The sequence below is a fragment of the Pygocentrus nattereri genome, chromosome 19 (assembly GCF_015220715.1).
Source record: "Pygocentrus nattereri isolate fPygNat1 chromosome 19, fPygNat1.pri, whole genome shotgun sequence".
Lineage (NCBI taxonomy): Eukaryota > Metazoa > Chordata > Actinopteri > Characiformes > Serrasalmidae > Pygocentrus > Pygocentrus nattereri.
Genome location: NC_051229.1, coordinates 22289988 through 22314720, shown reverse-complemented (window position 1 = coordinate 22314720; position 24733 = coordinate 22289988). Strand labels below are relative to the sequence as shown.

Here is a 24733-nt window from a genome sequence, read left to right as displayed (position 1 = left end):
AAACAAAGAACCACTTGTGTGTGAAGTCTGCTCTCCAGCAGAATGGTAAAGCAAAATGGACAAGCCTGTCCAGAAGGAGTGTGTCAACACACCAGTTTGCCAATATTTTGGTTTCCAACTATGTTAACAAGCCCAAAAACATTTTTATTTAAACCCTATATTTGATTGAAAATAGTACAAAGACACCATATCAGACGTTGAAACTGAGAAATTTTATTGCTTTTTGAAATATATACACCAATTTTGAATTTGATGCCAACAACACATTCCAAAAATGTTGGGACGGGGGCATGTTTACCACTGTGTTTCATCACCTCTTCTTTAACAACAAGAGTTTGGGACCTGAGGAGACCATGTGCACTAATGCACACCTATACCATCATGAACACTGGCTTTTGAACTGTGCACTGATAACAAGCTGAGTGATCTTTAGTCCGGAGGACACAGTGGCCAAAATTTTCAATAAAAAAAAATTTCAAATGTTGATTCATCGCACCACAGGACACTTTTCACATCTCCTCAGTCCATTTTACATGAGCTCGGGACCAAAGAAGGCAGCGGTGTTTCTGGATCTTGTTTATGTTCAGTTTCTTCTTTGCATATTAGAGTTTGTTTTCACAGTGTTTTTCAGAAGGTTTTCTTTCAGAAGGAATTTCACTACAGAATCATGTCTATTTTTACTGTAGTGCTGCCTGATGGCCCAAAGATCATGGCCAGCAAATACTGGTTTTTGGTCTTGTCCTTTGCATACATAGATTCTTCCAGATTATCTCAACCTTTAAATTTTATTATGTACCCAAAAGGTTTGTAGCTATTTTACGCTAAGAAATGTTATTCTTAAATTGTTACACTATTTGATCATGCAGTCTTTTACAGAGTGGTGAACCCCCCCCCCAACTTCCGAAGCCTCTCTGCGATGCTCTTTTCATAGCCAATCATGTTACTGACTTGTTGTCAATCAACCACCAGGTGTTTTTTTTTTTCACTACTTTACCAGCCTCTTGTTGCCCTTGTCCCAACTTTTTTTGGAATGTGTTGTTGGCATCAAATTCAAAATGGGCATATATTTTTCAAAAAAAGCAATAGAATTTCTAATTTTTATCATTTGATGTGTTATCTTTGTACTATTTCCAATGAAATATAGGGTTTAAATGATTTGCACATTGTTGCATTTTGTTTATATTTACATTTTGCACAGCGTCCCGTTTTTTGGAAATGGGGTTGTATATGAAACTAGTATAGTTGTATTAGAAACTAGTATAGTTGATAATAGTATAGTTGGTAGATATATGCTAATTATATTGACATCAGGTAAATATGAGGTATAGGGTAAGTCTCTGTAATGCTTACGTAGTACTTCATAACAATGTGGATCACTGTGCTATTGTTTATCACGATAATTCAACAGACATTTTTGTTTGTCTAAATGGCCTTAGACACAGTGGTTCATTGCAAAAGTAGGCATATTGTGTTCTTGATGTTAGCTGGAGAATGTTGGATCAGTGTGAACTTTTGTGCTCATTTTATTACTGCTAATATACAAAGGAATCAGACAGTGCAGAGGTTCTCTTATGTATCTGGGTTGTTTAAATGAGGGAGTCAGTTATTCACACCCCTGTTTATCTGCATTTACTCCTTCCTGCCCTTCTTCTCTATCCCTGTTTGGCTGTAATTATGGTTCAGATTGATTAGTTCATTTGTCTGAAGGCAACACAATGGCCAGCTCAGATTCTGTGTGTGTGTGGGTGTGTGGGTGGGTGTGTGTGTGGGTGGGTGGGTGGATGGGTGTGTGAGTGGGTGGGTGGGAAGAGCATCTGAACATCATAGTGTTAAGATGAGCCATTTCCTGTAATGGCACTCACTCTGTTGCCATAGTGATGGGGCGTAATAGAGTGGAGGAAGAAGGAGGGATGTAGGGGAAAGTGATGTCCAAAGGAAACGATAGAACTACATGAGTCATATTTCTCAGACCAGAGTTCCCAAACTTTCTGTGTTGGAGGCAAAATTTAATATTTGTGGTGGGCCGAAGGTCAGAAAGGCAAAATGGATAGCTAGGATTTCATTACCAATAACATCACTGACAAAAATGTGTTATTAAAATAGAAGTGAGTAGATAAAACAGCAGATATCGTCTCTTTTTTGCATCTGCCTTAAAGGGTTAGATGCTTTATGGTTTCTTTACATACCAGGTGTACTGCCTTGCCTGTAATTCATTGAAAATAATTTTTTCACACCGGTGGTCTCTAGATCTCTCTGTGTACCATCTCCTGTAGTGCTAATAACTCCTAACTATTACTTACATTTATGTTGGTACATCAGCATTGTAGCCAGTGATAATTGTATTGTGTCAGGGTTCATAGACGTATCAGTTGGAACAAAACCTTGCATCGCCAAAATGGTCACAAGGCCAATTTCAGCCCTTTGGGTGCCGTAAGCAGGATTTTTTAAAAACACCCCTCTCACTAGCTGATGTACTGTAAAATTAAAGGCTAACTAATAACAGAGTCTATCACATGCTGTTTAAATTATGTAAAATATTAAGTTAAAAATTTAGTGTTGCTGTTAATTGGATTGTGGTTCTGATAAGTTACAGTTCTCAGCTTTCTGGATCCAGGGCTCTGTATTTCATGTATACAGTATTCCAGCTAACTTAAAGCTTTGTTTGATCCTGGTGTAGTGGTGACAGCATTGCTTTTCTCCATTATAAATACTTTACTTGCTACATATTTAGATAGTATTACTTCTTTGTCCTTCTTTGGCCACTCTTCCTCAAGCTTCACGCAATTGGCTGTTGATCATAAATGTCACACTAAGGATTAATCACGGTCTGAACATCTAAATCACATCCACTACTTCTTTTTGTCCAATTACCAGTCACACCACAAAAACAACACAAAAAAACAGCACATACCTTTATGCGTTAGGGTTTTCTCTCTACCTTTCCTTCCTCTTCGCCATTTTTTTGGTTCTACTTGCATACATGTTTTTTGAGTCATGATTAACTACTTACCAGCAGTTGTTAGTGGGCCTGCTGATGGCCATGTTGTCCTAAGCAGATGCTTATATAGCTTATACAGTCGGCACTGTTTACAGCACAATAACAAAATGTTCTTTACTTGTAATGGAAGTCAGTGTAACAAGATCAGTAGTAATTTTGGCCATTTCTTTTAGACCATTCATCTTGAAATTTTAACAGGATGAAAAGAATGACTGTTGTTTTCAGATTATGCGCAAAACTATTATGTAAAAAAAATAACAAAAGAGAAGATACAAGGTATTTTAAATTAAAAGTTAAATTTAATAATATATTGAGATTTTATAGCGATCAGTTTTAAAAATGTAAAGAGATTTTATAGCAACTTTAAATTTTAAGATAATGCAAGGGGTGACTATTGTTTCAAATTATGCAAAAAAGCAGAGGAAGTTTTTGTGCAACAGCAGCTATATCATCACATTTATAGACCAGCTGGTGTCCTCTAATGAGCTAGAAAAATGAAAAATGGAGATAATTGGACTTTTTAAAACAGTGGCAAGATATATTCCTATTTTATTTTAGAAAATAACAAAGCATGTTTTTTATTACAAAATTTTCTTCAAAAATATTTTTAAGACGGAAATGAAAAGCTAAAAAAATTAAATAAGGTAAATAAGAAGAGTTTAAGGGCAATTTCCGGTTAGGCTAGACTGAATATCCTTGTGGGCCAACTTTGATCCACAGTCTTACCTTCTCTTAGACTTCAAATTTAAACAGCTTCTAACTGTGATGCACTGTATTTCCAAAAGTATTCATTCGCCTGCCTTCACACGCATAAGAACTTGAGTGACATCTCATTGTTAATCTATAGGGTTTAATATGATGTCAGCCCACACTTTGCATCTATAACAGCTTCAACTCTTCTGGGAAGGCTTTCCACAAGGTTTAGGAGAGTGTTTATAGGAATTTTTGATAATTCTTCCAGAAGCACATTTGTGAGGTCAGACACTGATGTTGGGCGAGAAGGTCTGGCTCACAGTCTCCGCTGTAATTCATCCCAATGGTGTTCTCAGGCCAGTCAAGTTCTTTTATACCATACTCACGCATCCATGTCTTTATGGACCTTGCGTTGTGCACTGGTGCGCAGTCATGTTGGAAGAGGAAGGGGCCATCCCCAAACTGTTCTGTGAAGCTCTCTACACTGTTCTTCAGCTAATCTGAAGGCCACATGAAGTTTGGAGGTCTGTAGCGATTGACTGCAGAAAATTGGCGACCTCTGTGCACTATGCGCTTCAGCATCCGCTGACCCCACTGTCATTTTACGTGGCCTACCACTTCATGGCTGATGTGCTGTCATTCCCAATTGCTTCCACGTTGTTATAATTCAACTGTCAGTTGACTGTGGAATATTTAGTAGCAAGGAAATTTCACAACTGGACTTGCACAGGTGGCATCCTATCACAGTACCATTTCACTAATGTTTGTAGAAGCAGTCTGCATACCTAGGTTCTTGGTTTTATACATCTGTGGCCATGAAAGTGATTTGAACACATGAATTAAATTATTTGGATTGGCAAGTGAATACTTTTGGCAATATTGTATATCAAATTTCCACAATTTTCCTCTTACCATAAGTGCAATCAGGCAGCCCAGATGTTTTTGGTGTCTAAACTTTGCATCTTTAGATTTGCACTGGACCCACACAGCTCAGATTTTAGTAAGACCACTAACAGTTAGTGGAAGTGCATGATTTCCAGTTTGGAAAGGGAAAATTGTGTGCATTTTTTCACCAGACTCATCACTTTCAGCACTGGCTTCCTTTGGAGAGAGTAAGAATTAGGTAAAAACTATTTATGGGTAAAATGAGAGTGACTATACTAAATAGTCAGGTGACCAATCATTGTCCCATTGCTGTATGTGTATTTCATAAGCATAGATTTTGTAAATATGAAGTATTAATGTTAATATAAAGAAGGAATGTCAGTGTTGAGCACAAGTATTCATTTTGAATTATAACTGACAATGGGATCACAGTAATACTTATGTGCATTTATGTGTTGTACAGTAGTGCAGTCTGGCTCTAAATCTGGCTCTGCTTCCAATGCTCAGAGTGGAGCTGCTCCTTCTACCTCAACACCCCTAGCTCAAGGTAAGACACCTTCCCCACCTTTCTCACACACACTCACAGACCCAAACGCAAACATACGTAGTCCTCTTTCAACACATAATGAAATTCAGTTGTTACAAAGCAGAATTTAAAGTTGTGCCTTTTTTCATCTTTCACTATTTTGTTATCTCTGTATGTAGTTAAGACTGAGCCTGGAGTGGTCAGCTCTTCTTGCTCTACTCCAGTGACCCCCACATCTACCCCAGTATCCACGGCAACTACCCCACTACCTTCAGCCACTCCAGCTACAGTTAAAGTGGAGCAAGGCACTGAGAACACAACGCTTGAGCTGATTAAGTAAGAATGCACTCACAGTGTTACCCACACAAACACAACAAAATGAACGCAGCAATCCACAGCACTTACGTCGCGCAAAATACCTGCTCATTAGACCACTATGGGCCCACCTCCCATGTGCTGTCCTGCTGTGCCAAAAGCCTACCTTTCATCCTCCTGATAAGACTGAAATCCTGAGATGGAGGAGTGGGGGAGGAATAAGAGTGGCTGTGCTATAAAATATTGCGCTGTCATAACATCTTGCTCCACAAATCTGTTCATAATCATTTTGTAAAACACTTCATGCATTAGCTTTTTGATTTATACATTGACTACATTTCTACAGGATTCACATCATAAAGTTATTAGGAAAGTTTCAGGCTTTAGCTTAGTGACCTGCACATTGATCCATAAGCTGTCCTAACTATTGAAACCTTTCTGAATGCAAGATGTTTATTACTGTAGCTAAAGAGTAGATTTATTCAAAAAGAGTGGATTCAACAATCAGTTCCTTCTTCTTTCCAAACATGAAATCAATTATTCATTCATTCAACCATGCCTAGACTTGAGCACAAATGCAAATTTAATACAGTATATGTTTGTAATGAATAGTTAAAGAAATAAATAGATGAATATATACATACTGTGGTTATTCAATAAAATATTTTTTTAAATATGAGTTGAATATTTATTTGATGCTCTATTTATATTTATTTGATGATGATGTTTGATGTTTTTCTGCTTTGTTCTTGAAAACAAACACAACTTAGATACAAATGCTTGATGCTACTAAAGTTCTGTCTCTGAGTCTGAAACAAGTGACATCCCCAGTCCCCAAACTTAAATCTCTCTCTCTCTTTCTTTTTCTTTGTTTCTCTCTCTCTTCTCTCTCACTCTCTCTCTCACTCTCTCTCTCACTCTCACTCTCACTCTCTCTCTCTCTCTCTCTCTCTCTCTCTCTCTCTCTCTCTCTCTCACTCTCACTCACTCACTCACTCACTCACTCTCTCTCTCTCTCTCTCTCTCTCTCTCTCTCTCTCTCTCTCACTCACTCACTCACTCACTCACTCACTCACTCACTCACTCACTCACTCACTCACTCACTCACTCACTCACTCACTCTCTCTCTCTCTCTCTCTCTCTCTCTCTCTCTCTCTCTCTCTCTCACTCTCACTCTCACTCTCACTCTCACTCTCACTCTCACTCTCACTCTCTCTCTCTCTCTCTCTCTCTCTCTCTCTCTCTCTCTCTCTCTCTCTCTCTCTCTCTCTCTCTCAGTACGGAGCATATTGAAACCATGCTGCAGCTTCTGACAGCTGCAGTTAAGAAATTTCCTTTGATCGTTCCAGAGAAGAGTGAGTCACCTCTGTCTCATGAACACACAAACAAACAAACAAATGCATTCTTGCCTTTCCTTTATTAATATGTTTTTAAAGTTAATGCTGTTCAATGTAGGAGACAAGTCCTGTTTCTGCCTTTCCATCAGACTTAACTCCGTACCTATTAGTAATACTGGAATCTGTGTGTGTGTGTGTGTTCCCAGCTGAAGATTCCCACCCATTCTGTGCTACCTCTGCGGAGCAGTATTATTCCTGGCACATTGGAAAACGGAGGGCTGCTGAGGTATGAAGTATGGAGTTATGGAATTTTCAGGTGTCATTTTCAGGAGTTCGATAGGAAGCAGTTGACAGTGTGGATGAGCGTGGATGCAACTTCAGTCCTGGTGTCCAGCACAGTTTGGTACCTTCCCTACTCAAACATGCCCACGAAACCTGGCAATCAACAGATGAGTTGCATCAGGTGTGTTTGAGTAGGGAAATTCCCACACTGTGCTGTATACAGACCCTCCAACACACAGCTGTGCTAGTGTGACAGGAAGTCTAGCTTTGGAGTTACTGGAGGCATTCCATTATTTTTGAACATGATTTTTTTTGTCTTAAAACATTCACCAGTTCTCTAGTGTGAGATGATCAGCGACAAAACTGGACAGTCAATTTAGGCAATGGCCAGTGAGAGAGCTAGCAGAGAGAATAAAGGCAAAGAGATGTGTATGTTCTCTGTGTGAGCAGCGGACCACAGAGATGGAGAAAATGTTTGTTGAACTTTGGCAAATGTGCAAGTGCCTTTGAAGGGAATTGACTGCAGGGAATCTATCCTGAAATAGCTCACACTTGCACTACATGATGTGGTAATGTTAGCTTTGTATTTCTTCCTCTGAAATAGTGTTTATTTAGTTTGAGCATAATTGGTTGCTTTTAGATGCTCAGCATGAGTAAAGTGCTTAAAATTTTGTTATTTCTAGAAAAAAATTCAAGGATCTATCTATGTGTGATTTTGATATCTATATTGGAAGAGAAATAGTAGGTGTCATATGTGGAGCAGTACTTCAGAGCACTCTCCTTACAATTTTAAGTCTGTTTGCAATGGGTAATAAAATGCTTCTCCAGTTCTCACTGCAGAGTTGAAGGTTACCTGTGGTTTTCAACCACATATTCATATTTGTACATGATACCCTCTAGTGTGCACACTTCACCACAAAAAGACGTTGAAAAAATGTATATTAAGTGTGTGATTCTGTTTTAGAAGGATTTTATTATTCATGTAATGTACGCCTGGCTTTGATCTCACTGTATCTGCTTCACATTTGCATGTACATAAACATATGTGTGTGTTTGTACAGCTCCAGCGGGCAGTAGCAGTGAAGCGTGTGGTTCAGGACATTTTGGATCGGAACCCCCGGCTGCAGGCTCTCAGCCCACCAAAAACCAGAGAGGTGGTGCAGTGGTGCCGTCTCCGTGGTTACACACCCCCTGATCCAGAACCCCAGCGCACGGAGGAGGACTCCATAGAGGACATACTCACTCAGATAGACAGCGAGCCCGGTGTGTGCGTGTGTGTGTGGGCATGTGTGTGCACGGTTGTGTGTATTTGCATGTTTAGTTGAAAATCAATAATTTTAATCAAGTCCTTGATCATGATTAAAAGTGATTTGTGCACAAGGTTACATACACTTTCAGCTTTTTTCAGTTCTGCCCATTAATTTTCTATGGGATTGAGGTCACGGCTTTGTGATGGCCACTCCATTACATTCCATTTGTTTAAGAAGTATGCTTGGGGTCGACCCATTTGCACCCAAGCATTAACTTTCTGGCTGATGTCTTGAGGTGTTGCTTCAATATCTCCACATATTTTTGTCCCTCATAATTCCATCTATTTTGTGAAGTGCACCAGTCCTGCAGCGAAGCACCCCCACAATATGATCATGCCACCCCCATGCTTCCCGGTTGGGATGGTGTTTTTTGGCTTGCGAACCTCTCCCTTTTTTTCTCCAAACATAACAGTGGTCATTGTGGCCAGACAGTTCCATTTTTGTTTCATGAGACCAGAGAACATTTCTCCAAAACATATGATCTTTGTCCCCATGTGTTGCAAACTATAAACTGCCTTTGTTATGGCAGTTTTCGAGCAGGGGCATCTTCATTGTTGAGTGGCCGTTTAGGTCATGTTAATATAGAACATGTTTGAACTGTTGAAAGAGACACTTTTGCACCTTTTGTGCTCCAGCGTCTGCACAAGTTTGTTTGCTGTTGTTCTTGGATTGATTTGTAATTTTCGGTCCAAAGTGGGTTCATCTCTAGGAGTCTGAGAACAGTATCATGGCCACATGGTCGCATGTTCACAATTTTTTCTGATGTCTTGGCTGATTTCTTTTGATTTTCCCATGATGTCAAGCAAAGAGGCAAGTAGGCCTTTAAATACTGCCAGAGGTAAACCTCTTAACACACATGATGTCAGTTAGCCTATCAGAGGCTTCAAGAGCCATGAAATTTGTTTTTTGCTGTATTTCAACTATTTAAAGGCACAGTCAGCTTGGATACACCAAACTTTTTAATTTTGATATAGTAAATTATAAGTGAAATAATCTGTTTGTAAACTAAACATTTGTTGGAAAAAATGCTTGTCATGTACAGAGTAGATATCCTTGATAGTCTTCTAAAACTGTACTTTGTTGACATGGAATCTGTGGAAGGGGTAAATATGACGTTTAATGACTGAAGTGTATGTAAATTTATGACTTCACCTATAGCAACGATGCACTTTGTGCCAGCACACATGATCAGTGGGAAACAAAATTGCTGATAATGTCATTAGTAAAGACAATAAGTATCTGTGATTAGGCAGTGCCCTCAGTGCTCACAGTGAAAATCTTTGTGGTTTGATTATATGTGATGATGCTTTTTTTGTAACACAAAATGCTTGATCATGACACTGTGATTTGCTAAATAGAGGGCATTAATTTTGACCCTTTGTTCATTACCTAATTGCAGAGACCATAATTGCTATTGTGCAGCAGGAACATTGATTAATCAGTGGTGCTTTATAAAAATGATTGTTCCTTTCATAACCATTTCAGCAACATATGCTTTTGCACTGTGGTGTGTTTGTGTCTGTTTTAGTCTGTGTTTATTAGCCATTCTTCATAACCAACCCCTTCTACTACTACAGTTACTACTACTAGTATTAATAATTATTATTGCTATTGTTTTTCGTAGTAGTAGTAGTAGTAGTAGTAGTAGTAGTAGTAGTAGTACACTCTCAGAAAAAATCACCCTTTCAGGGTATAAACACTGGGATGGTATGCCAAGGGACCGTTAGTTGGGACATAATTCTATTGCAGTTCCACCCCATTTGCACCGTCTTGGCTGTATGTAAATATTTTGCCACAGAAAAAAAATTGCAGGTCAGATAAGGATGAATTGCAAATATGTGAAGGGCCATATGAAGCTGTCTCAGGCCAAGGAACATTTACTGAGTCTTCTGTGTTTGACAACCCACCATGAGAAGTGAGGAATTGTGTTATGACACATTTGACCAGGACAATGCAATTGTGTACTGTGTCTCTCACTCAACATTCATTTGAATGCAATCCAGTGTGTGTGTGTACACTTTTTTCTGTCATTGTACATGTCCTCTCAACAATAGAACAACATGATTGTTTTTTTGCTGAGGTAAGGACATTTTCCTGATCCTCACTTGAGCATGTGACAAGAGCAAATGTAAGACAAGAGTGTGTGTGTGTGTGTGTGTGTGTGTGTGTGTGTGTGTGTGTGTGTGTGTGTGTGTGATTTTGTGGTACGTGAATGTGTCCACCACATTCTGCTAAGTGTGTGTGCCTGTACCTTTGCAACTGTGCACAATACATTATATGTAGGGATCCACCAATCATTGTTTTAATAGCCATTTCCAAGTTCCATTTCTTTGTAGTTAAAATGTTTTTTTTAATCCAAAGCTAATACATGAAGCATGTTAGCACATTTACAGTACTTCTTCTTAGCCAACTTGTTATATAAACATTATTTGCTCTTAAATGGGCCAGACTGGCATTTTAAAATTTTGAACGAGTTGTCTGTTTCATAAAATGCAATAAATTGTGCAGTTTAGCACACTGAGTAATGTGTAATATTGCTACTACATTTTGTTTTAGATGCAGCAACAGCATTCCAATCAGTGCACTTATCTCATAAAATTGCAGTGTAGTTCAGCCTAATCAAAACAATAACTGCCTGATTGCTGATTACATGTTTGGAGCTAAAATATACTGATTCCAATCATGTGACTCTTGTTTAGATAATGTAGCCCAATCTTTAGGGTTGACCAGTGTGGTTTTAATATATTACAAGATGTACAAAAATTGCATGTATATGTATGTCTGTCTGCCCTGTGATGGACTGGCAACCTGTCCAGGGTGTACCCTGCCTTCCACCCAATGACTGCTGGGATGGGTTCCAGCTCCCTGTGTGTGTGTGTACAATAGTTGCAAAATGCAGCAGTATATCAAAGTATTAGTGTCCATATGCTTTATAAAGTGTCCTATTTGAGTATGTCCAGTGTTGTAAGTGTGCGTATGTGTTTGTTTACAGAGTGTCCCTCTACTGTAACGGACAGTGAGGAATTGTGCCAGCGTCTGGAGCAGCTGCAGAGGATTCTGAAGACGGAGCCGGAGGAAGAAGATGACGAACCTCTCGACATTGTCACTGTCAAAGAGGTCAGCAGCACCAGGGTGAAGGTCAAACAGGAGCAAGAAGAGGTGGAGCAGGAGCCCAAATTCTTCATGGGCTTGTGCCCCTCCTCGCAGTTCATCAGAGACACAGCAGAGCAGGTGAGAATCAGTCCATCATTATGTACTTCGGTCATTCTGTATTTTAAGGTCCAATTACAGTGTTTGTGAGGGTTTATGTCCCTAAAACAGTCAGAATTTAATTTTTACATTACCTTTTTCCAACATCTCTTTATCCCTTAGAATTAAACAGGCTGTTTGTTACTGTTCCTGTATGTAAATGGCCTCTTTTTGATTGATTGGCTGCTTTATGTTCTGCCTCATTCAAAAGCAGTCCTGGCTGAAACGTTCCTTCAGTATGAAAGGGTGGGGCTAAATTGATGTACTATGAGCAAGGGGATATATGTAAATACATTGTCTTTTGTGACATTGCTAAACAGCCTGTTTTTACAGCTTAGTTTCCATAAATGGACTGTGTGTAATGTGAAATGAATGGTGTTTTGAAACTTCAACAATGGTAAGTCTTTAATTTAAAAACGAGGCAACTTCATGTTTTTGTGATTTGGGTCTCATAATAATATTAGTCCTCTTATCAATCTCTCGGTCTTCCTTTGTGTCTCTCTTTTCTCTTTCAGATTGGTGTGAGTCTGCAGCCAGTAGAGGTGGATAAGAATGTCTTTGCTGCTGTAGTGGAGACCATGATTCTCAAGGTCAGTATTTTGGAAATGCTGCAGAATGATAAACAACTTTTTTTTTCTTCTCTTAGATGTGTTGAGTAGAACTTCGTCTGTTTCATCTTGCCCTGTGGAAAAACCTCTCTCTTTTTCCAGGCCACGGAGCAGTTTGCCAGCGAGATTCTGAGAGAATCGCTTGCCAACGCCTACGGGAAGTCACCTCAAAACAGGTCTCTGCACATTTCTTTCTATCCCATCACCCTTTCATCCATCCATCCATCCGTGTATCCAAGCATCTCTCTAGTACAATCTGTCCATTAACTCCACTGTGCTTGTGTATTTGTTCATCTGTCCATCTCTTAGGTCCTTACACATCTGTCCACCAATCCTACTTTAGTCCTTTTGTTCCTGTATAAAGACTTTCTGCTCTGCATTCAGTCCATATATACAGCTTGAGCTCTTAACTCCATGTCTAGGCTGCTGTGCATTCAGCAGCCTAAAGGCTCTTTAATGGCTTCCTCAGAGTACTTACAGCGTGTAGTCTACTCACTGCCGTTCAGCAGAAGAGTTAAGGTGGCAAAGAGGCTGCATGTAGTTCAGAGCTGACCTGGTGTCAGTATTTATGGCCATAGCAGTTAGTTATCTGTACACAGCCTCAAGGAGCAGTCTTGGTACACTCACTCAGAAGGACGACTGAAGAGAGACTTTAAGGTAGACATTCTCTAGCTTAGTACTGAGGGACCCATGCACTGCACACTGTAATGCCTCAACTGTAATACTCCTGATTCAGCTTGTAAAGGTTTGAAAAGTACCTAATGAGTTGAATCAGGTCTGTTTTAGATGCTTGGAAAATAATAATTAAAAAAGAGCATAGGGTTCCAGCATTGTGTCTGAGAACCACTACAGCACTGAGACTGATCAGGAATGTGTATACTGTAAGGAATTTTTCCCACTAACGATACCTATTTACTACCTATTTACGATACCTATTTAAAGAGGTTGAGTAACTGTATTGGCTCGTATGATTGGTCAGGAATTTAACAACAGTTTTAAACAGTACTTTTTCTGACAGATGTTATTGTCAGATCTCACTTGTCACATTTATTAAGCTCAAAAGTATCATATAAATATTGTGGTGCTAGGGATGGAGCTTCTCAGAATTCTTAGCATATTTGTTGGTTTCTGTTAATTAGCTCTTTCTTCTTTTTTGCCATCTTTTCACTTGCGTTGTTTTCATGCTAAATGTTAGGTTTGGACACATTTTACAGCCTATGAGAGTTTACTAAGTCACTGACTGACCGACACCAGTTGTTGAAATGCACCTGCACACGTGTTGCCTTAGACAAACAGCAAGTGGTATTGTACTCTCTTACACTATATTGCCAAAAGTATTCACTCACCATCCAATTCAGATTAATTTAGGTGTTCCAATCACTCCCATGGGCACAGGTTTATAAAACCAAGAACATTGGCATGCAGACTGCTTCTACAAACATTTGTGAAAGAATGGAGTTCCAGCATGGTACCGTGATAGGATGCCACCTGTGGAACAAGTCGTCACGAAATTTCCTCACTACTAAATATTCCACAGTCAACTGTCAGTGGTATTATAACAAAGTGGAAGCGAATAGGAACAACAACAACTCGTAAAATGACAGAGCAGGGACAGCGGATGCTGAGGTGCATAGTGCGCAGAGGTCGCCAACTTTCTACACAGTCAATCACTACGACCTCCGAACTTCATGTGGCCTTCAGATTAGCTCAAGAACGGTGTGTAGAGAGCTTCATGGAATGGGTTTACATGGCCATGTATGTATCCAAGCCATGTATTACCAAGTGCAATGCAAAGCGGCGAATGCAGTGGTGTTAAGCGCCACACCACTGGACTCTACAGCAGTAGAGACATGTTCTCTGGCATGACGAATCATGGTGTGGTGGTTGCCAGGAGAACGGTACTTGTCTGACTGTATTGTGCCAAGTGTAATGTTTGGTGGAAGGGTGGTTTATGGTGTGGGGTTGTTTTTCAGGAGTTGGGCTCGGCCCCTTAGTTCCAGTGAAAGAAACTCTTGACCAAGAGATTTTGGACAATTTCATGCTTCCAACTTTGTGGGAACAGTTTGGGGATGGCACCTTCCTGTTCCAACTGCGCAGCAGTGTACAAAGGAAGATCCATAAAGACATGGATGAGTGAGTTTGGTGTGGAAGAAGTTGACTGGCCTGCACAGAGTCCTGACCTCAACCTGATAGAACACCATTGGGATGAATTAGAATGTAGACTGTGAGCCAGGCCTTCTCATCCAACATCAGTGTCTGACCTCACAAATGCATTTCTGGAAGAATGGTCAAAAGTTCTCATAAACACACTCCTAAACCTTGTGGAAAGCCTTCCCCTTCCCCTGAAGCTGTTATAGCTGCAAAGAGTGGCCTGACATCATATTAAACCCTATGGATTAAGATTGGGATGTCACTCAAGTTCATATGCATGTGAAGACAGATGAGCGAAAATTTTGGAAATATAGTGTACGTTACCCTCATACCCTGCCAACACTGTTAATATTAGGCTCATTTATTGAAATAGAAACATTTATTGAGATTTATTTATTCTACTGATAATTATTGAAAACCAAGACCTTACAACATGTGAAATACCACAGTGGTATATATGTGGCTTTTGACTGTTCCAGGTGAGGATGAAGTCATGAAGTGCTAGTACTTAAAAACGAAATGCCCCAGAATGTAAAAGTGATGTGTTGATTGATATTTTTTCGAATTACAATGAGTGTATGTGTGAGAGATGTTACTGTGCTAGCAAGTGTACTGTGTGTTATTATGCTAGTTTGAACCGAAGTAGAGATCTAGTTAAATTTCTCTTCTTGGTTTCACTAAGGACATAGCAGTAGACACATATTGTCAGAATTCTGAAAAGCATGATCAAGCAAATGCATTAAGAACAGATGATTGTCCACTGTCTTTTGGGGGCACAGGATGTAAATTGCATAGAGCGTTATACAGGTAGGAATGCCACTGCTGTCATCGTGAGTCACTTGTAAGAGTAACTTGATGTATTTGCGCATTTAAAAATATGCTTACTATTTTACTGTTTTACTTTTTTTACGTTCACATCTTGTGTTCATGTAGAACCAAAAAACTTTAAACTTTGCAGGAGCCTATACAGGAATATTGCACTTGTGGTTTTAGACTGAACAAATGTATGGTTTTGGCACAGCATTCGTTCAAGTAATATATTTTTTCCCTGTAAGACATACATGGCAGAATGTTGAGAAAATTCAATTATAAAATGGATAGTTTAGGTCCTAAAATCTGAACTAGGCTGGTCAGCTAGCTAACACGCTAAAATATGGCTTGCTAAACAGCTTCATCATTAATATCAGTGGCTTGAATCAAAGAACTTACTGTATGATTCATCCTTAAACGGCGATATAAAATATATATAATAAATAATGTCTAGAATGGCTATTGTGCTTTAAATGTTTGTCAGATTTGCCTCAAGTAGCATCAAACCCAGGCTAAATCTCAAACAGCTCAATACTCCTTAATAGTGTGTTATGTAAGTTTGAAAATTCTAGCTGCTACAGCCAAATAGTGCCCTGTTTCGAATATGGATTTGGCTGAATCTCAAATTACTATTCTTAAGCTATATAATGCACTGCTGGGGAGCAGAAGCCACTTAGAGGCGCTAATAGAGATTAGCATTGTTGTTGCAGTGGTAATTTTGTGACCAAAAAGTTCTTATAAAGCAAAGTTTTTGCATCGTACAGTGCTTTGTTATATGTTCATTAGTACATGATAAGTTAAAAAGTTCATTAAATGACTGCATTACACAGTGATGGGTAACCAAAAGTTCCTCTCCTTGTTCAGCAGTCAGTGGTTGCTTGGCAACAATACCATACTCTAAATGAACTACATGTCTTGGTGGACTACTTGTTTATGTTGATTAGTATTAATAAGAAATTATTTTCTGAAAAATTATTTATCATATTTTATGTTGTCCACCATTTTATAAAGGTAAGAGAGGTTGTGCGTTACTGTGGTTTTTAACAGGGAAGGCGGATTTAGGCAGTTCGTTTCACGCTAGGGTTAGGGTTGCTCAGCTGGTGATTGTTAACTCAGCACTTTCCTTAAACACTGGTAAAAGAGAAGCATTAAAATTCTCAATAATAAGTGATTCCTTTCACACTACATGAGTGTGTTGATTGCAGCATGATTATATATCTCACGTATTATACATCACTCAGATCCTGCCCTGGCCCAGCTTAATAGATGCTGTCATTTTAGCAATAGCAGAAGTCTGAGACTGCAGTGCTTCAGCACCAGTTCTAGGGCCTAAACGTACTGCACATGTTGATTTATTCCGTGCTTTAACACACTTGCCTCAGTTCATGAGGAGCTTGATGAGGTGATTGAGGTGCGTGCAGGGACTATGAGAGTAGACTTCAGGAGCCCTGAGACTATGGTACAGTTTGCAAAGGCACCAGATACTGCAGAACAAGAGGATGAAGATCGGCTTTATCATATCTAGGAGCAGAGAATAGGGGATGGGTGTGTGCAGAGTACTTACTCAGCATCTGTGTGTGATCTCATTCACATCACTGTCACTCTAACACACACACACACACACACACACAGCCCAGTGCCATGCATACATTCCTCACTTTCTCTGTCAATCTGCAGACACACCCAGAGACACAAAGAAGCACACACAAACACACTCCTCCTACACTTATACAGTACTATGCAAGAGTCAGAAACCACCCTTCATTGATTTTTCCACATATTTGAGAGGAGCTCATTCAGCTCAAGACTCACTCTACCAAAATGCACCACAGAGCGCCACAGGAAGGCATTCTTACCTGTGGCCATCAAACTCTATAACCCCTCCCTCAGTGTGTGATTCACAAAACTCAATACGAAACTGTTCATATGTGCAATAATAACAATTGTGTGTGCAATAACTCAGAGGGACACTAACTTAATTTAAATAATTGTAACTGCTTTATACCTGATGTTTCATATTACTATCACAATCACTGCCACCTTACTATTCTCATAAGTACTTAAATCTTGTGTACATACTGTAAATTTCTCTATATTGTCTTAAATTATTAGTAAAGTGTTTATTTTTACATAAGCGGCAACAACTGTAACAACTGCAATTTCCCCCTGGGATCAATAAAGGAATCTGAATCTGAATAATAGATGTAAGGAAATCTGCTGCTGTAAGGAAGGGAAATGTGAGGAAATTAAATGGGGGGTGGGGAATGGGACTGTCCGAGATCTGGTAGACCACCATGAAATAAACAGCACTTAAAGCATTTGTTTTTGAGAGATAAAAGGAAAAAATCAAGCTCCTCTCTTGCTTCTTGTGTTACTGCTTGTACTTCAGATGTTAAAAGAGCACAGATTAAAGGATTTTGCTGCTGGCTGATCAGTACTACTCTTTATTTACCAGAACTCAGCAATATAAAAGCATGATTTTAAAAGATCATCCCTCGTGCCGTTCCACAAATCAATATCTTATTGTTGTACAGTACAAGAATCTTTTTCTGTGTTCTTTCCTCTTCTCACATCTTCCTGCTTTTTTTAATCCCTGTCTCACTCAGAGCTCCTAGAGAAATCTCAGCCATGAACGTACACCAGGCCATCAGCTCCATACCTACATGCGACTTTCTCACAAACAGGTACCTCTGTCTGTTGCTTTTTGTACTTATTCATCTGTAACATCTGTATATTGAAATTTATTGTAGTACCTTTATACTTATTTTCAACCCTAACTTATTAGACAGATTTTTCTATTTTTTTTTTTTTCTTTTTCAAAAATGTTTTGTTGTTTAGCCAGACTGTTCCTCTAAGACACGCATATCTCAATGTGGACCTTGTATTCAGTTCCCATTTCTGGATTTTGTAATCTCTGATAGTCAACTAAACCTGCTGATTATCCACCTGGTGTCATACCTACCAGAAATTACAAGATCCAGGACCAGAAACTGTGTTCAAGGATTTTAAGACATCTACAGTTGGTCGCTGTGGTTTGGAGTTTTTTTAGATTTCAATCAGAATTTGATGAAAGATGAATGTTTTTCAGGTACATGGGGCTCTTGCTGAAGGATGGCAGCCATACAGACTAAGAATACTGAGCCGCCAAAGCTGCTACAGAATACACTACGCACACCTGGGACTGGTTTGCTGACGCTAGCCTTTCACTTTTGCATAACTGCATAGTGTACAGAGGCTGACCAATCAAATACCAGTTGTGACCTGAGTGTGCCATAGTATAACACAGGCCACACCCAGGCAACAGAGATACAGTGAAGAGATTTTTGGATGGACAGATCCTGGAGTGTTCAACACTATCATAAATTCCTAATCCATCACTCACCTGACATTGCAATATCATCAACTGTGTGTAGGCTTTAAGATATCACACGTCTACTGCATAAACCTGCCCTTAATGTGTTATTCTGTGGCCTTATCTTGATGCTTTACTGCATTATGACATCATAATGCATTATGAAATCAGAACAGTATAACAGTCCTGTATTGCACATTGCACTTAGGCCCACATGTCCGATTCGCTTTGCTTGCCTGGTTTGCTAATGTGTTAGAAACTATTTATGAGAAAAAGCAAGACGTGATGTGGTCTAAACTAAACATATCGCAAGTCTTGTGTCTTCTTGGGCCAGTGTGTGGTATCTATTTGATGGTTTTGGAATAATGATACAGTCCTTTTTATATGTTCATGTAATTGTTTCCTGTACTTGAGCCTGATCGCAGACTGGCATAATACAGCTAATACAGAAGGTTATGATTGTGTTATCGCTGATGTACAATTGACATCACTGGCCCAGAGCACTCTGACCAAATGTTTGCCAACCAAACCCACATAATTTTTTTTTGTTTTGTTTTGTTTTTAGTTTGTTTGTTTTTTAAACTTGCCCTCGCCCACTTTGACTCACCACTTGGATGTGCATCACACCCAGGTTACACAAAAGGTCACTCACAGCAGAAAGGGAAGAAGGGACACTGAGGTGCAGATTACTCAGATGTAATGCCCTCACCCCCAGCTGGTTAACATCGGTGCAGTCAGTGGTCAAGCCATGTAGACTTTGCAGCGCAAACATTTTTGAGAAGCTTGAACACAAAGTATACATGATTTGTGAGTAATTGCTTTGTGTGCCTCTAGTGGTGTAGTATGTTGTTGTTGTTAGCTGTGTAGTTTTTAGCATGGTAACTGGCCAGTTAGCACATGAAAAGTGAAGTTTTATTAGTAATCATGTATAACACGTATAACAATGCTGTATAGAGTAGTTTGCAACCTAAAGACCAGGAAACTGAATGTTTTGGTTTTGAAATGTTAAGCATTGTCACTTATGAACCCATTTGTCCGTCATGATTTTTGGGCTGAGAGGTGAAACTCGTCAGGTCGTAATGATTTCTGAGTGTATTTTGCCGCTGAGGTTGATACTTTTGTTCACTCAGTTCTTCACCTCTCTGAGGACTCACCTAACACCTTTGGCTTCAGCCAGTAAAGTAACTACCTTAACGTGGCGCCGAATAATCCCTTCAAAGGGGGAACTGATGAGGCAAAGTGGGTAAGGGCTTGTTAGAAACAGGTATTAAAACAGATGGTAACAACCTCAAACTCTGTTGCAAAACAAATGAGATTGTGTTCTGTGGCTGATCGGAGTCTGAAATGTTGTCCCTCATTTACTCGGGTTCCTATGGCTTCCATTCTGGCTCATCAGTCCTTTTACTTGCTCTGCCCACAAATGTTGTAGTAGCTTATGGCAGTGTGTAAATGATAGTGAATTTCCCACCATGTTACCATGAGATTGATTATAAGACAAGAAAATTACATTCAGTCTGTGCTGTGTGGTCTTTCACACATACGGAGAATCAGTATGATATGAAATGAATGATGCAGCCTAAATTCACATATTTTGACAAAACCTGACATGCACACAATTTATCATTAGGTTGCTTCTGAAGAATACGTAGATAGATAGGCCACTTGTGTGTGCTTGTGTAACTGTTGTGTGTACAAAGTCATGATGACCATCTTCAGACTGACACATTTACTAGCAGGATGCGAGTTTGTGAAGTGATAAAGGCTAGAAAAAATACACAATTCACAGAGGAGAAAATTCAAGTGTTGTTAAAACCTTGTTTTATGTTTGTTGGAGCGTTTGTCTTGCTATGAAGATGCCCAGTGTTTAATATAGACCTACAGAAGTCTTAATATCCATGTCATTTTATCTGTTAGTGAATGCAGAAGCTTTACTCACGCTGTAGTCCAGTGTAATGTACCTCTGCACTGCACAGTTCAGTGTTTTCTCTGCACTCCTCACTTACCTAGATGCATATATATGGTGTGTTTGAGCCGGTGGTGTAACCAGAATTTCATAATGGGGGTGTCTGGTTACGGCTAGGATGACATCTCTATAGTGTGGTTAACAACCACCAACCAGCCATCAGTTTTGTAGCTAATCAGAGAGAAATCTATCAAAATTGCTAGACTTGTATTTAAATGATTAGTTTCTATAACCGCTGACAGCAGAGCCACAGCAAGGAAAGACTAATTAACAACAGTTGTGCCTTTTACAGAATCGGGACTAGAAGTCTGGGGCGAGTGGTTATAGTGCAGTGTTCTTCCAGTGGTCAACCTTGTTTTCTTTACCGTGGTCAGCTTTACTGCTTAGGCAGCATAAAACTGATCTTAGCTTCTTATTTGAATTCCACCTTAAACAGGTACCAGAATGTGTTACTGCACCATTTAAGGTGGGAATTTGAAGCCGACTTCAGACTCATTTACTCGCCTTGCTTGGTAACTAACCGCTAGGAACTAGCGATGTTCCCACAACCTGCAGAAACACTTGAGCAGAGAAGTGCTGAGTTTTCGGTTTCCGTTCCATTGTTTCTCGTCTTATTTCAGAGTTGGTGTAAAAGTGTGACATTACACAGCTGATGGTGGCTTGGAGCCGTGTGAATGTTGCCATGGTGATAGCATTGTTGTATGTAAAATTGAGGCAGAGCTTTGGCGACCACTTTCATTTGTTTGAAGTGAAAATAAAGGCACTCAAAGTTTTGATCCTGTAATATAAGAATATTTTTATTGGCTTCTGTGGGATTTTTTTCTTGAGAGAAGTCAGAAATCCCCCCGACCCCCACCCCCCTAGGTACACCACTGGTTTGAGCAGGGAAAACACCCCTGTGCAGTGCTTGGCCCCCTACGACTATATCTGAGTACATTCTGAGTAAAAGAATCTGGCCCTGTTGAAGTGTGTGGCTTAAATAGTGTCCACTGTTTTTGTCCGAGCTGTCCTTTTAAAGTTACCTGTTGAGCACCTGTGACTGGCATATAAAATCACGCTGTTTGTTTTATTATGTTGTATTCTTATCTGCATTCTGCTGGCAGCTTGGTAAGCAACCAGCAACACGTTCATTAAGTGTGCGTTTGTGTGTTGGAATGTCTGTAAAGGTATGTATGTAATTATTTTGAGTGCGTGTGTGAGGATGTAAAGAACTTGTCGTGTGTGAGCTCTTAGTTTCCGCTTGCCAGTCGAGTTGTGTATCCGTGCTTTCTGCACGAATTCAAACTGTCATTACCAGTTTAACCAAATGTAATGTATTGTAGGCTGTACCTGACCAATGTATTTTCCTTTTGTTCAAAGTGTACCTAAAATTACGACTATTCTTGTATTAAAAAGGTAGTTTTGCCACTGAAATTTGGAGTTTTGGTACAATTTTTTTTTTTTTAAATAAATAATAGTAAAATAAACTTTTCTAGCCACTGGGTCTACAGACTAGTCTAAACTTTAATCATCTGAGTTGCACAGTGTGTACACTATTTTTCCTCTAGCTGCTTTTTGTAGGACCTGGACATTTTTATACTCTGTCTCAACATTCCTTCACTTCCGACTAGAGCGATGGAGGAAAACTAATAAGAGAAGGATTGTGTGAGTAAAGGAGAATGATTGATTGATTGATTTTCACCATCTCAGGGTTCCTGCTGCTTTTAGGAAATCATTTTCCAGGACGCTTTCCATGATTTACACTGAACAAAAATATAAATGCACTGCTTTTGGTTTGACTCCCATTTTGCGCTAGTGTGGTTGAAAGGAAAAGCGGGTAAGAACAGGCCGTTTGTATTCCCACAAGATACTAAATCTAGTTCCATGACTCACTTTATTGTTTGGGATTTCAGTAAAATGTTTGCTGTAAAAAGTGTTTCTATTTTTGTTCAGTATAAACACACAACAGCTGACATCCTTATCATTAACATCAGCAGCATAAACATAAACAACCCCCAGGTTGTGATTAATATATAGAACATGCTGAAATGTGCAGTCTTGGTGGCTTAATGGCCAAACTTTACACATTTTCAGGACATCGTGTCAATTTTCTTACTTTCCAAGTGTCTTCCATGACATGTGGGGAACCCTTCTACTTGCAGCCTGTGCTTCGGGCACAGAAAAGAAGGAAAGGTGTTTTTTCATGCCCTCACCTGCATTCGTGGTTGTTTCTTTCACAAGGTTTTGAAACTATTTGCTGGACTAGAATCGATTCATAACGGCCTTCTTATAAACATTTCTAAGCTGTGTGTTTTTTTTTTTATATATATAATGATGGAGCTCTTTGTCATGCAGGGTAGTCAAAAAGTCACTTTCAAGGTTGAACTCTGACCACAGTGGACAAAATCAGTTCTCCTGACTAAGAAAGGATGAGGAGGGGATTTTTTTTTAACACAGACATTTGAATTGTCAAATGACAGGACTAATCCAAAACTGAGAGCAGAGCCAGTTTTGAGTGTTCTGAGTAGAGCAGCTGAAGTGAGTCTCATCACTAAAGTTTTCCTCAACACTTAAATTAGTTCTGCCCAATTAAATCCCTCAGCATTTCAGATTCCTTCAGCATTTGTTCTGTGTTCCAGGCATTGGTGCTAAACGGCTGCCTGCTGCAGTAAAGATTAGGGGAAAATGCTCGTCAGGTAACAGCTGATGCTTTCACTCTCATTAAATCAGTGTCTAAACTGCAGAGCAGAGTTACATAACACGCACAAACACACTCATAGCCCCCGAACACAATCTCTCGCTTTCTCTCTCTCTCACGCCTGTAGCCCCACTCTGTGTACTGCCCAGTGCGCCTGGCCGCATTTTGGCCAATAAAAATGCAGAGCCTGTGCTCGCGTTAATTTTTATTCTGTTCTTTTTCACTCTTAATAACCCTGTTTACAGCTAATCAGACGAATCAGATTTGGTTGCAGTTTGTTAACTGTACCCACCGTGGCAGTGTGGTGACTGTGGTGGTTCCCCTGCTGAGTTAGTCCACCTGGCGTCATGAATGTTGTTCCATTTGCTACAGTTTTGCTAATATGACTATGAAATAAGGTCTTAAATGAAATAAGTTGGCATTAAATAAGAGACTATCTGCAGTAGCTTAACAGTACCTAATGAAATGATTGGAAGAGGTCAGGGTGAAAGAGCTCAGTGAGTGGGACTACCATGGTCACCGCAACAGAAATGTTCTTTTTAATGTAACAGTTTTAATAAATAGTTGATTTTTCAGAGCAACACCTTACAGGTTTTGGGTACTGAAGCATGCATGTTACTTAATCCACTGGCTTGATGGTCCAAATGGCCCAAATGGCCAGTGCAGATTTTATATCTGTCTACATTTGTCTGTGTCCTTGTGATATGGACAGATAGGGTCATAGCTACATAAGTATTACTTGAATATAAATTAGTGTTGCGCAAGTGCTGACACTTTTTCTGTCCGAGTGAAATTCAGACGTGAAACGTTTAGCTTTGTTTAGCTCTGCCAAACCTGTGAAGCTGCTGTGTGCCTACATGTGCACAGCACAGGTTGTTCTATATATTGTTGAGTAACTCAGTGATTTCATTAAGTTCTCCTCGTTTCTAGACTCTGTGCATTTTATCAGCGCCATGTATGCACATTTTGTAGTGCCACAGATTGTAGTCCATCTAATTCTCTGCATACTCTGTTCTTCAGTGGCCAAGAAAGGCCACCGCAGAGCAGGTATTATTTGGGTGGTGGATCATTCTCAAGCACTGTGATGACACTTGTACTGGCGGTGCGTTCATGTGTGTTGTGCTGGTATAAGTGGATCAGACACAGCAGTGCTGCTGGAGTTTTTTTATTCTCAGTGCCACTGCTGTACTGAGGATAGTCCACCAACCAAAAACATCATCCTGTGACCACTGATGAAGGACTAAAGGATGACCAACACAAACTGTGCAGCAACAGATGAGCTACTGACTCTGACTTTACATCTACAAGGTGGACTAACAAGGTAGGACTGTGTAATAGAGGGGACAGTGAGTGGACAGTGTTTAAAATCTCCAGCAGCACTGTCTAATCTGCTCTGTGTCAGTGTTGGTGCTGTGCTGTGAAAGATCCACCATGCAAACAAAAATCCTCCAAATGGTAACTACAGTGTAGAGGTGTATATTATATACGGTGCACAGTGTATGGTGGTGAGGTTAGACACAGTTAATATCTGTATTGGTGCTCTGTATAAGCAGTTAATGGAAGATCCACTCTCAGTA

At 39.7% G+C, this 24733-nt stretch overlaps 1 protein-coding gene across 6 annotated transcripts in view; it reads left to right on the top strand.

Moving 5' to 3' along the window:
• Nucleotides 1–21892, top strand: part of yeats2 (YEATS domain containing 2) — an 81861-nt gene extending 59969 nt beyond the window's left edge. For 5 of the 6 annotated variants that reach the window (XM_017699189.2, XM_017699190.2, XM_017699186.2 and 2 more), the window contains exons 22-31: nt 5040–5123; nt 5282–5438; nt 6696–6772; nt 6961–7040; nt 8098–8299; nt 11339–11577; nt 12111–12185; nt 12306–12379; nt 17771–17848; nt 18253–21892. In XM_017699189.2, coding sequence (XP_017554678.1) covers nt 5040–5123; nt 5282–5438; nt 6696–6772; nt 6961–7040; nt 8098–8299; nt 11339–11577; nt 12111–12185; nt 12306–12379; nt 17771–17848; nt 18253–18295 — 1109 coding nt within the window. In that variant the 3' untranslated portion in view covers nt 18296–21892. The remainder of the gene's footprint in view (nt 1–5039; nt 5124–5281; nt 5439–6695; nt 6773–6960; nt 7041–8097; nt 8300–11338; nt 11578–12110; nt 12186–12305; nt 12380–17770; nt 17849–18252) is intronic. The other variant, XM_037530956.1, reaches the window with a different exon arrangement.
• The last annotated feature ends 2841 nt before the right edge of the window (nt 21893–24733 follow it).